This window comes from Culex pipiens, chromosome 2 (assembly GCF_016801865.2).
Source record: "Culex pipiens pallens isolate TS chromosome 2, TS_CPP_V2, whole genome shotgun sequence".
Lineage (NCBI taxonomy): Eukaryota > Metazoa > Arthropoda > Insecta > Diptera > Culicidae > Culex > Culex pipiens.
The window spans coordinates 65,991,682-66,005,625 of record NC_068938.1 but is presented as its reverse complement, the minus strand read 5'-3'; the positions used below and the strand labels follow the sequence as shown (position 1 = coordinate 66,005,625).

General features: G+C 34.8%; 1 protein-coding gene across 1 annotated transcript in view; it reads left to right on the top strand.

Moving 5' to 3' along the window:
• The window catches only part of LOC120418429 (ATP-binding cassette sub-family C member Sur), a 303,151-nt gene that overhangs the window by 255,569 nt on the left and 33,638 nt on the right, over positions 1 to 13,944 (top strand). Inside the window, exons 10-14 of the mRNA XM_052708136.1 lie at positions 1,917 to 2,429; positions 2,601 to 2,969; positions 3,538 to 3,643; positions 9,690 to 9,960; positions 13,627 to 13,764. Of these exons, the coding sequence (XP_052564096.1) occupies positions 1,917 to 2,429; positions 2,601 to 2,969; positions 3,538 to 3,643; positions 9,690 to 9,960; positions 13,627 to 13,764 (1,397 nt within the window). The remainder of the gene's footprint in view (positions 1 to 1,916; positions 2,430 to 2,600; positions 2,970 to 3,537; positions 3,644 to 9,689; positions 9,961 to 13,626; positions 13,765 to 13,944) is intronic.

Sequence of the window (13,944 nt, the reverse complement as noted above, 5' to 3'; positions counted from 1 at the left end):
CGATATTCTTTAATTTTTGATGATTTTTTTCTGAAAAGTCTTCATCAATTCCTTTGTCGAAGACACCAATTCGACAAAGGAATTGATGATGACTTTTCAGAAAAAAGACACACGGAAAAATTACGATTTTTGAATCATAATTTTTTTAACATAAAGCATTTTTTCAAATTCCGTATATTTTAATTTTCGATTTTTTATATGGGTAATTCTCCACCAACTCACACAGCAGTTGCCCGACCCCTTTACGATTTGCGTGAAACTTTGTCCTAAGGGGTAGCTTTTGTCTCTGATCACGAATCCGAGGTCCGTTTTTTGATTTCTCGTGACAGAGGGCCGGTACGACCCCTTTTATTTTTGAACATGCGAAAAAAGAGGTGTTTTTCAATAATTTGCAGCCTGAAACAGTGATGAGATAGAAATTTGGTGTCAAAGGGACTTTTATGTAAAATTAGACGCCCGATATGATGACGTGCTCAAAATTCCGAAAAAAAACGTATTTTTCATCTAAAAAATCACTAAGAAAGTTTTAAAAACTCTGCCATTTTCCGTTACTCAACTGTAAATTTTTTTTGGAACATGTCATTTTATGGGTAATTTAATGTACTTTTCGAATCTACATTGACCCAGAAGGGTCACTTTTTCATCTAGAACAAAATTTTTCATTTTTAAATTTCGTGTTTTTTTCTAACTTTGCAGGGTTATTTTTTAGAGTGTAACAATGTTTTACAAAGTTGTAGAGCAGACAATTACAAAAATGTTGATATGTAAACATAAGGGGTATGCTTAGAAACATCACGAGTTATCGCGATTTTATGAAAAAAAAAGTTTTGAAAATGTTGGTCGTCGTTGATCATGGCCGTTCATGGTCACTCGCGACAGACACGAACGACAAAACAAAGAGAAACGCAAAAATGTACTTTTTCAAAACTTTTTAAAATCGCGATAACTCGTGATGTTTTTAAGCAAACCCCTTATGTTTACATATCAACATTTTTGTAATTGTCTGCTCTACAACTTTGTACAACATTGTTACACTCTAAAAAATAACCCTGCAAAGTTAGAAAAAAAACGAAATTTTAAAATGAAAAATTTTGTTCTAAATGAAAAAAATACCCTTCTGGGACGATGTAGATTCGAAAAGTACATTAAATTTCCCATGAAATGACATGTTCCAAAATTTTTTAAGTCGAGTAACGGAAAACGGGAGAGTTTTTAAAACTTTTTTAGTGTTTTTTTTTTTTTGATGAAAAATACGTTTTTCGGATTTTTGAGCCCTTTATCAAATCGGGCGTCTTATTTTACAAAAAAATCCCTTTGACACCAAATTTCTATCTTATCACCGGTTCAGGCTGCAAATTATTGAAAACACCTCTTTTTTTGCATGTTCAATAATGAAAGGGGTCGTACCGCCCCTCCGTCACGAGATATCAAAAAACGGACCTCGGATTCGTGATCAGAGACAAAAGCTACCCCTTAGGACAGAGTTTCACGCAAATCGAAAAGGGGTCGGGGCAACTTTTCCCGATTTCGTGTGAGTTGGTAGAGAATTACCCATTACTTTTCGATAGAAGTGTTGAAAAGTTGAACTTTTCTGTACTCAAATCGTTACTGAACAGTATTTTTCAATACTATTATTTATGGCGATGATAAGTAGACCGTTTCTTTATTTTAGAATGACAGGAAAAATAAGTTGTTGGGATGGAAAAACACATTATTCCATCAAATTGTTGTAACTTTTCGTTTTGATCCATCGACATCGGATTATTATAAAGAATAATTATTATATTTTAGTGTACCTCTTTTTGTTTTCGTTTAAAAGGGTTATTCACCTACCTAGTGCAACTGAGTGAATAATCTTAATTAATCGTAATATTTAATTTGTTTCCTTTTTCCCCCTTTTAAACCGTCCCCCCCAGTGCTCCTGACGCACGTCTCGTCCGTGCTGATAACCTTTGTCACCGTGGCCGCCTTCACTCACCTGGAAGAGCAGCCACCGCCGGAAGCGACGTCATCCACCGCCGACGACGGAAGGATCCAATTCACGGCGGCCCGTTTGTTTGCCTCGTTGGCACTGTTTAATCAACTGACGGTGCCACTGTTTATCTTTCCAATCACGATTCCGATTATCCTGTCGGCGGTGGTGAGCACCCGTCGGTTGCAGGCCTTTCTGGCCCAGCCGGAAGTGGTTGGCGCTGGTGGGGTGGGAGGAGGGGAAGATGTGGACCAGAAGCGACGTCGGGAGGGGCGGCGTCCAAGGAAAAATAAGGGAGGCACTAGGGCTGATGACGTTGTGGGTGACGATCCTTGGCTGGCGGCCGCCGTTGATGACGAGTTGGATGATGACGATGACAATGACGGGGGAGATGGAGGTGGGATTCTTCAGAATTCCTCGTTGAAGGATGGAAAACTGGGAGACGTTGGGAAATGTGGTGAGTATCTATAACAATGATGATAATGAAGAAAAATTGATTTTTTTAAATTAAAATTTGCTTTGAATTGAAAAAAAAAATAAATCGATAAATTGATAAATTAATAAATTGATGATATCCAGTCAAGAACACCAATAGAAATTAAAAACTTATTATCTACTCCAACCACAGGTAATAATTTATTCAACGATTCATCGGAAATGGGCGAAAATACCCTTCAACCCTCCGGACAGGTGCCATCCCAAGACGACACTCCTGAGCCTCGAACCAACTCGCAAAAGAACCGCAAAACAACTCCCAACCCACGTCGCCAAAGCTCCGGTCCCATCTTTGCTCAATTGGACGGCGTTGGGGCCAAGTCTAATGAGTTGGGCCTTGGAATGTCACCTGCCAAGGGAGGGGGAGATTCCGCCGTGGGACAGCCACCGGTGGTTACCGTCCGGAATGGACGCTTTCGGTGGGGAGCAGCCCTTGAGGATGACAGCTCGGCGCAGAACTTGGGCCAGGAGCTGAGGATTGAACGGTTAAGCATTCCCGCAGGTAGGTTGGTAGGTTCATTTGGCATGCCAAAGAGGAAAGCAGTTGGACTAGGCATTGTTTTGTTGGACGGGATTTGAGTGCTTCATTACTGAGTGGTGGTGAAGGTGCGAAATGGATTTTAACTTATCAGCGTTTCGCATTCTAGCTGGGATTTTTTTTTTTAACATTTGAGTTCTTGTGAATTTCATTCGACAGATTTTTCATTAGCATTAACAAAGCAATCAAATTGATGATTTATTATTCTTGTAAAGTCCCAAACCTAAACCTTCCTTTGATCCCAAGAGTCAAACTCAACAATCGCATTACGCTGCTCGAACCTGTCCAGGAAAGCTGACACCCTCCAATCTCAACCAGATAACATTTCCTACGAAAATAAAAAAATAAAACATGCCACCAGATTGATATCACTTTACTTCTCGTTTTTCTTTTCCATGACACTTTTTTTGTCCCTCTTGCCCAAAATACGCAACACCATCGTGCTGGCTGGACAAATATGTCATCACGTGTGTGTGTATGTTCACACCACCCATCACCCCCCAAACATCCACACACATGTACAAACACGCAGGAAAACTAACGATTATTGTTGGCCGCAGTGGAAGTGGTAAATCATCATTACTGGCCGCCTTATTGGGGGAAATAAATCATTTGTCCGGCCGAGTCACGTGGAGCAAGTAAGTATTCCGTTGATTGTGGTTGTATGTGTGGGCGTATGTGTGCAGCGTTGTGCGACGTTAAATGATTGTAATTTAAATAAAAACAGGGTAAATAATAATAATTAAATAAATAAATAAAAATAAAAACTAAAAAAGGAAGGCTTTTTATAATAACATGAGCAGTCGAAAAAATTTCTATAGAATCAACACAAGGAACTTAATCATCTGTAAAAGCTAAACGATTCTTCTGCTCAGGTTTATTTAAAGGACATCTACATTGTTTACTTATACTTTTCGAAAAGGTCGCAGATGTTAAATATTTTTGTTTATCAAATTGTTACTTTTAATTCTACAACTTGTTATATTAATGTCCAAATCCAGTCCAAAAGCAATTTCAACCATTATTCCAAACAACTTCTTTCTCGAGCATACCTGGCTTTGACAATGTTTGTATGATAATCTGGTTTAGCGCTTCCAAAACAAAAACAAAAACAAAAACAAAAACAAAAACAAAAACAAAAACAAAAACAAAAACAAAAACAAAAACAAAAACAAAAACAAAAACAAAAACAAAAACAAAAACAAAAACAAAACAAAAACAAAAACAAAAACAAAAACAAAAACAAAAACAAAAACAAAAACAAAAACAAAAACAAAAACAAAAACAAAAACAAAAACAAAAACAAAAACAAAAACAAAAACAAAAACAAAAACAAAAACAAAAACAAAAACAAAAACACAAACAAAAACAAAAACAAAAACAAAAACAAAAACAAAAACAAAAACAAAAACAAAAACAAAAACAAAAACAAAAACAAAAACAAAAACAAAAACAAAAACAAAAACAAAAACAAAAACAAAAACAAAAACAAAAACAAAAACAAAAACAAAAACAAAAACAAAAACAAAAACAAAAACCCAAACCCAAACCCAAACCCAAAACCCAAAACCCAAAACCCAAAACCCAAAACCCAAAACCCAAAACCCAAAACCCAAAACCCAAAACCCAAAACCCAAAACCCAAAACCCAAAACCCAAAACCCAAAACCCAAAACCCAAAACCCAAAACCCAAAACCCAAAACCCAAAACCCAAAACCCAAAACCCAAAACCCAAAACCCAAAACCCAAAACCCAAAACCCAAAACCCAAAACCCAAAACCCAAAACCCAAAACCCAAAACCCAAAACCCAAAACCCAAAACCCAAAACCCAAAACCCAAAACCTAATAAACTATATTCAAATTCACTAGGGAAACAATACAATCTCGCTATTGAATATTGCGAGCCAAATCGTTATTCATTATTCTCGTGCACATTTTATAAGCGGTCAAAATGTACTGCTGCCTTGTGGCCTCGATTAAAAATCGCTACATTTTGTTGCAGCGAAAAAGGATTAAACCACGACTTTCCTTCGGTACGCGAAAGCTTTTGCTAAAATAACAGCAGACAAGCACACAAACCGAGAAAAAAAAAAAAGATAAATAAACCAAACACGAAACAGTCTTAGTCGGAGCCAAAGCGGAAAAATAAATATAAGCTAAACCAATAAATTCAATAGAAATCAATTCAACTGGTCCAAAAGAGGGGGCGTCGTGCCCTAGGAGGGCGGGGAAAAGGGCAAAAGTTTTCCGGGAAAAGCGTGTGGCATAAAATGTTCCGGATTGTGAACTTTTAAAATTGTTCTGGCTTATCTGTGTGTGGTTCTTTCAACCTTCCATATTTCGAAATCATAGTGCTGGTGAGTCATGTGTGTTAAGGCTCACTTTGTGGTGTTCAAAAATTTCGGAAAATTACATTTGAAAATCGAAAAGCTCATCCCCACCAGCAATGGGAAAAACCGCATGCATCAGGTTTTTGTCAGATGTGGCGTTTCCCGCCTGTAGATATCAATATTCAATCTGGTTGTTGCTCTGTGTGTGTGTGGGATGTACTCGGAGCGGGTCTATTTCTATTTTATTTTTTCAAAGTACAGCCAACTATTTCGTGCGGAAATGTTTCAAAGTTTTTCCATTTATCTAGTGGATTGCTTGCTATCGACGCTGGCTGTGGAGCAACAACCCTCCTGGTTAGCGTTTGGAGTACAGGGTGACGGCTTAGAAGTTCTTAAATTAAATTTAACTAAAAACTAAAAACTGAAAACTAAAAACTAAAAACTAAAAACTAAAAACTTAAAACTAAAAACTAAAAACTAAAAACTAAAAACTAAAAACTAAAAACTAAAAACTAAAAACTAAAAACTAAAAACTAAAAACTAAAAACTAAAAACTAAAAACTAAAAACTAAAAACTAAAAACTAAAAACTAAAAACTAAAAACTAAAAACTAAAAACTAAAAACTAAAAACTAAAAACTAAAAACTAAAAACTAAAAACTAAAAACTAAAAACTAAAAACTAAAAACTAAAAACTAAAAACTAAAAACTAAAAACTAAAAACTAAAAACTAAAAACTAAAAACTAAAAACTAAAAACTAAAAACTAAAAACTAAAAACTAAAAACTAAAAACTAAAAACTAAAAACTAAAAACTAAAAACTAAAAACTAAAAACTAAAAACTAAAAACTAAAAACTAAAAACTAAAAACTAAAAACTAAAAACTAAAAACTAAAAACTAAAAACTAAAAACTAAAAACTAAAAACTAAAAACTAAAAACTAAAAACTAAAAACTAAAAACTAAAAACTAAAAACTAAAAACTAAAAACTAAAAACTAAAAACTAAAAACTAAAAACTAAAAACTAAAAACTAAAAACTAAAAACTAAAAACTAAAAACTAAAAACTAAAAACTAAAAACTAAAAACTAAAAACTAAAAACTAAAAACTAAAAACTAAAAACTAAAAACTAAAAACTAAAAACTAAAAACTAAAAACTAAAAACTAAAAACTAAAAACTAAAAACTAAAAACTAAAAACTAAAAACTAAAAACTAAAAACTAAAAACTAAAAACTAAAAACTAAAAACTAAAAACTAAAAACTAAAAACTAAAAACTAAAAACTAAAAACTAAAAACTAAAAACTAAAAACTAAAAACTAAAAACTAAAAACTAAAAACTAAAAACTAAAAACTAAAAACTAAAAACTAAAAACTAAAAACTAAAAACTAAAAACTAAAAACTAAAAACTAAAAACTAAAAACTAAAAACTAAAAACTAAAAACTAAAAACTAAAAACTAAAAACTAAAAACTAAAAACTAAAAACTAAAAACTAAAAACTAAAAACTAAAAACTAAAAACTAAAAACTAAAAACTAAAAACTAAAAACTAAAAACTAAAAACTAAAAACTAAAAACTAAAAACTAAAAACTAAAAGGGTTATTCTCCGCCAACTCACACAGCAGATGCCCCGACCCCTCTTCGATTTGTGTGAAACTTTGTCCTAAGGGTTAACTTTTGTCCCTGATCACGAATCCGAGGTCTGATTTTTGATACCTCGTGACGGAGAGCGCCCTTTCATTTTTGAACATGCGAAAAAATATGTGTTTTTCAATAATTTGCAACCTGAAACGGTGATGAGATAGAAATTTTGTGTCAAAGGGACATTTATGTAAAATTAGACGCACAATTTGATGGCGTACTCAGAATTCCGAAAAAACGTATTTTTCATCGAAAAAAACACTAAAAAAGTTTTAAAAATTCTCCCATTTTCCGTTACTCGACTGTAAATTTTTTTGGGAACATGTCATTTTAAGGGAAATTTAATGTACTTTTCGAATCTGAAATAACCCAGAAGGGTCATTTTTTCATTTAGAACAAAAGTTTTCATTTTAAAATTACGTGTTTTTTCCAACTTTGCAGGGTTACATTTTAGAGTGTAACAGTGTTTTACAAAGTTGTAAAGCAGACAATTACAAAAATTTTGATATAAATACATAAGGGATTTGCTCATAAAATTCACGAGTTATCGTGATTTTACGAAAAAAACTTTTGAAAAAGTTGCTCGTCGTCGATCATGCCCGTTCATCTTCACCCGCGACAGACATAGACGACGAAACAAAGAAAAACACAAAAAGAAATTTTTTCAAAAATTTTTTTTCGTGAAATCGCGGGAATCGTGATGTTTATAAGCAAACCCCTTATTTATATACATCAAAAATTTGGAATTGTCTGCTCTACAACTTTGTACAACATTTTTACACTCTTAAAAATGCACCTGTAAAGTTTGAAAAAAAAAAAACACGAATATTTAATATGAAAAAAAATGTTCTAAATGAAAAAATGACCCTTCTGGTTCATGTAGATTCGTAAAGTACATTAAATTTCCCTTAAAATTACATGTTCCAAAACTTTTTACAGTCGAGTAACGGAAAATGGGAGAATTTTTAATAGTAGTTTATGCAACAAGTTGCAAAAAGAGGATTTTTTCAGCACGAGTCGTACATTTATCCAACGAGGTTCACCGAGTTGGATAAATACGAAGAGTGCTGAAAAAATCAAGTTTTGCAACGAGTTCCATACAACATTTTTTGCAATTCTGAAAAACACCCATTGAGTGAAATTTTTAGTCAAATTTTCACGTATTTTGTCAATAAACCGTTTAAATCAAAAAAATGTTGAAAAGTGTTACTTTTCAGCATTTATTTTGAAAAGTGTTGCTATTCGATTCTGTTATTTTTGGTACAGAAAAGAAGGCTATTTCGTCGTTCAAGAATGACAGGAAAAGTAAGTAGTTTCACGACGGAATTGCAATAAACTTTTTTAGTGTTTTTTTTTTCGATGAAAAATATGTTTTTTCGGAATTCTGAGTACGCCATCAAATCGGGCGTCTAATTTTACATAAAAGTCCCTTTGACACCAAATTTCTATCTCATCACCGTTTCAGGCTGCAAATTATTGAAAAACACCTCTTTTTTCGCATGCTCAAAAATTGAAGGGGTCGTACCGCCCCTCCGTCACGAGATATCAAAAAACGGACCTCGGATTCGTGATCAGGGGCAACAGTTACCCCTAAGGACAAAGTTTCACGCAAATCGAAGAGGGGTCGAGGCAACTTTTCCCGATTTCGTGTGAGTTGGTAAAGAATTACCCAAAAACTAAAAACTAAAAACAAAAAAATTCTTGAGTCTCTATATTTTAGAATTAGATTCGTCACCCTGAAGCAGGGTTACCAGGTCTGAACAGAAAATAATCTGGCAAAAAAACTGGCAAAAACCTGGCAAGCTACTTTTCTCAAAGTAATGAGTGAAATAGTGTTCAAAAATGGTGTATTTTCACTGTTTATGCATTATAGCTTCACAAAATAAACATCATACTTCATTTCAACAATGTCTGGAAGAAATAAAAAATAAAATTTTACAAATTGCCACTCAAAAAAACTGGCAATGCCAGATTTATCTGGCAACCTGGCATCCCTGCCCTGAAGGGAAATGAAGTACAGACAGCCAACAGATAAATACCAACAGAGAGTAGTAGTTCCGCGAATTTAAAATAAATAGAAACGGAAAAAAAAACTTTTGCTTGCCAATTTCAAATACCCCGTCCAGAGTTCCTGCCGGCAGCACAGCTGGCCTAGTGGGAGCAATCAAGAGTTGGTTCTATAGAGTTCCCAGCGCCCAGACTGATGCAGAAATGCATTTCGAAGATGGGTTCGTAGGCTTAAAGTTCCCACCTCCTTCCCAGAGGGCGTCCATAAATTAACTCACGTCCTCACAACTCAATTACGAAGTCAAACGCATTGAAGGACGACTTAATCCGGGGGCCCGATTCCGGTCAAATGGGTCAATCTGGCAAAAAGGGAAAAGATTGTCGATGTGGTTCGATTTTTCATTTCCCTTTGGCTGGTTGGTGGGTTGGTTGGGTCAGAATTAATGGCACCAGATGGAGTGACCCCCATTGAAATGCCATAAACAAGGTGCCACACCGGATGTGTGCGGTCCTGAGAAATGACCGTCTGGAGATCGATTACATCGTGTGATGGATGTGAACTGGACGGAGCTTCCGTCTACCGGGGTGATGGAAGAAATTGCTGAAGCAATTAAAGGGAAATCATTGATTTTTTTTTGTTAGTTTATAATGCTTTAAAAAAATCTTTATTTTTTAACTAAGTTATTTTGTAATTCACTCCCGCAGAACCTCCTCCACCCCCGCCGTGGCGTACGTCCCCCAGCGTCCCTGGCTGCTGAACGCCACCGTCCGGGACAACATCCTGTTCGGGGAGCCGCTGAGGGCGCGCCGGTACGACCGGGTGCTCCGTGCGTGCGCCCTCCGACCGGACATCGAGCTGATGCCGGACGGCGATCTGGCCGAGATTGGCGAGCGGGGAATTAAGCTGTCCGGCGGCCAACGGCAGCGCATCGCCATCGCCCGGGCCCTCTACTCGCCGGCCCGGCTGGTCATTATGGTAGGTGAAGCTGGTTTTGGACGGGGAGGATGACACACAACGGGTTAGTTGGACGGGGTGCTCTCTTGTCGCAATTGTACACATTTGTGTTATTTATACGGTCCAGCAAAAGAAAGCATTTTTGTGTCTCAAAGTATGCGATCTGTGAAATTCATGTTGATCATTTTATGACCATTGAAAAAATGCAAAAATGAGCAGAAAAAAAATCATCGTTCATGTTTGAACAAATGTGTAGTTTTACCACTTTTCTTGTGAAATACAGTCCAGACTCGATTATCCGAAGCCTCGATTATCCGAAGTTCGATTATCCGAATCCGATTCGGATAATCGAATCATGAACAAAACATTTTTTTTTTGCTTTTTTAAACATTACTGCATGTCATTGAACAATTAAATTTAAATGCAATTTGATGTAAATTTGCAACAAATTATACGTAAGAACATGATTTTACGTTTGATTCAACCACTTACGTTGGATCTCAAGTTAACATCAACTGAGTTTACATGTAGTTCATTTTTTCCGTGTCGAGTATATTCTCTATTTTTTTTTTCTGTGTGGAATGCATAACTTTTTCAGTCTAAACTGAATTAAAATAACATATTTAAAGAGGAAATATTCATCCTCACAAATTAACATACTTTTTTTACTTTACTTTTTTAGGGTGACCAACGCCGTGTTAGGGTGGTTCGAAAAATGGCAATTTTCGTCGATTTTCGCAAAAACCAATTTTTTCAATAAGTCATATCTCCGCGCCATTTTATCCGATTTTAGCTGTCCTAGATGCAAAAGAAAGGTGATTAGTTTGGCTATTTGGGAAAAATAGTAAGAAGTTTCAAAAATCTAGCTTAACATTTGAAAAGGTCGTATGAAAACTTAAAATGCTGTTTTGAAGGTCTCGGGACCAAAGAGAATATTTTTATCGGATTCCTCGGAAAATTTCACATAACATATCAAAAAATGTTGAAGTTAGGTTTTCGATACTCTGAGATACGATTTATAATATAAGTGAAAATTTTGTTATTCATTTTATATAGATTTTTTATTTTTTTTGTGAGGTTGATATTTATTGCTAGAAAAATTTCCATACTACATAACAATACAAATAACATTCATTTACAGTTTTCGTGGAGATTCGCTTCAAAGTTTTATAGAAACTATTTTTTTAATTTCTAGAAATGTTTCATATACGAGTAATTCGCTACATTCGCCAAAGAAAGACATTTGCATAGTTTTCCATAAAAGTCACCATACAATCATTCTAGTTGGTCATACAAAATTGTTGAGTGAAATTGCCAAAATCTATACCTTGAGAATGGATTTTCTGATCGATTTGGTTTTTTCGGCATAGTTCTAGAGTTTTTTTAAATGGTCCAATAAGCTATTGTGTTTATTATGTTTATAGGACATAATGAAAAAAATCTAGAGTTGTAGGTTATTATTGAGACTGTTTAGAAAAAATAGGTTTACGCAAAAACAATTATTTTCCTTTTTTTTATTTTCACTAAAAACTTGATTCCCAAAAACAGAAAATACATTTTTTATTTTCGATTAATTTTTATGTTCATCTTTTGTGCAAAAGTTTTGGATTGTGCAAAATGTGGAGCTAACGTTATGAATATTTTTTATTTGCCAAAGCACATTTTTTAATTCGTTTTGAGGGCAAAACTAAAAAGTAACTTTTCAATTGAAAATAACTTTGCAAACTGTTGGATTGTTGTATATTCTTCATTTATTTGCAACTAAAAAATATTTCATGAAGGAAAAGTACCATCCAAAAAATACTTTTGAAAATTTAAAAAAATAGCAAAGAAATTACCATCACTTAAAATTGATGCAATTTATGAAATAACGTGTTGAGTCAACTTTAATAGCAAATTTCTATTGCGTCTGAGCAATTTTCTATTTGCGTTTTATGGTTTGAACTATTTCAATTGATTGCTTATGAAAAAGTAACTATTTTGCTTTCGCACGAGTTTCTATTCAAATTTGGGAGCTGTTCTTGTAGTGCTATGAAAACATTCGAAAATGTGTAAGGCCCTAACAAATTTTATTTCAAGTTTTTGTCCACCGTTCGAAATTTGAAAAATGAGAGGAAAAAACTTTTGACTGCAACTGAACTTTTCTAAAAAAAACTAAAAAAAACCAAAGAAAATATTTATATTTAAATAACAAGCCAAAGTGCATTGAATGCACACTAGGGGAAATATACCCTTTCTAATCAAAAACCTATCTTCGTCATATGAAGAGTTTGATGCTCGATTAAAGCTCCAAAAATACTATTTAGGCTATAAACTTACCAGCAACAGCACCGCCTCAAGTAAGCACGCAAATTTATGCCATTTACTGGCCAAAAAGATCAAATTTAATGCACTTTTGATCATAATTTCTAAGCTGAAATTAGGAAAATGCGCGTGGCCTAATGCACTCAACTGATTAGAATGCGTTTGGGAAATATTTTTTTTAAATGCCTGTAAAAGGTATAGCATAACTTTTAATAAAAGTGAAAATAAACAGAAATGTTCACAAAAAGTTGCTCTACTCGTTGGTGTACTTAGTTTTAGAAAACTTCAAGGTACACTCCAAATTATCCTGCATCATTCAAACACGACCGCATATTAGGCTTAAAATGGGTATATTTCCCCTAGTTCAGTTATTTTGCAATAATTAGTATTTAAAATATGTAAGGTTTGAGGAAAACAACAATTAAAACAACTAAAAAAACTATAAATAATTTGGGAAATGCATTGAAATTGATTTCAGCTGAATGCTCTACAATCTCCATTGAAACGTTAAATTTTTTGAAAAAAATATTTAAAAATTATTGTTTTTTTCCATGAAATTTTTTTGTTAGCAGACCTGATTATAACCTTAAACTTTGCTATTTCCATGAGACATGCTATTTTTGAAGAATTTGATATTGTTTTGAAATCTGCAATAACCCAGAAAAGTTATTTGACCATTAGGATTTTTTTTCATTTTTGAGTTTGCCATTTGTTGTAACTGTCATTAAATGTCGAGAACGGCATTGTTAGGTTCTCACTCATAGAAGCGGAATGTTTTCAGCGAAAAGCCCGTCCAATTTTCTACAAGCTTGTCTTTGACCACTTCTTAATACGATACGACGGCTTCGAGATACAGTAATATTTAAATAACGAAATGCAAAATTATTTAAATAGCTTACGCCATTTTAACATGTAATTCTCGAGAACACTGGCTCATTATACACACAAATAAGCGTTATGTCCACAAATTTTCATTGATATCGGAGAGGGTCGGGTACAATCGATTCCCTATTTGGCATGGAAATGCTCTACACCGAACTGTTTTAATCGATTCTTATTTAAAATCCAGAAAATGGAAGGGGTCGTATCGCTCCACCGTCACAAAATATCAAAAAGTGGACCTTGGATTCGTGGCCAGGAAACACAATTTTCTCTTAAAGCAGTTTCACGGAAATATTCAAGAAGTTGGGGACAGAGAATAACTTCAGTACAAAATGAAGACTTATTCTTATCTAAATGCCATTTGCGACAAGAGAGCATGCCCAAGATGTCAAACATAAACACCTAGCACAAACACACACCAACATATCCTCACAACGATCAACAGATTAGATTAGCCAACAATAACTCTTCCTCTCTTGGGGTGGTGATGCTCATTTACAGGACGATCCGCTGTCCTCGCTGGACAACGAAGTGGCCCGGTTCGTCTTCGACCACGGCATCCGGCGGATGTTGGCCCGCCAGAAGCGCACGGCCATCGTCGTGACCCAGCGGCTGCAGCTGGCCTTCCGGGCCGATAATGTAAGTTATAGCCGAGCAATGATGGTCGGGTTGGGGGTTGTCCGCAAAGGACGTAGGTGGTTCAATGTGGATTGTTGTTTCTTTGGAAATTTAATGATCTCGTAGTTTAGGGGGCGTTCCCTTGCTGCTGTTGATTGAGAAGTACGATTTGGTGACATAAACTGTGCTGTCTGAGATTAA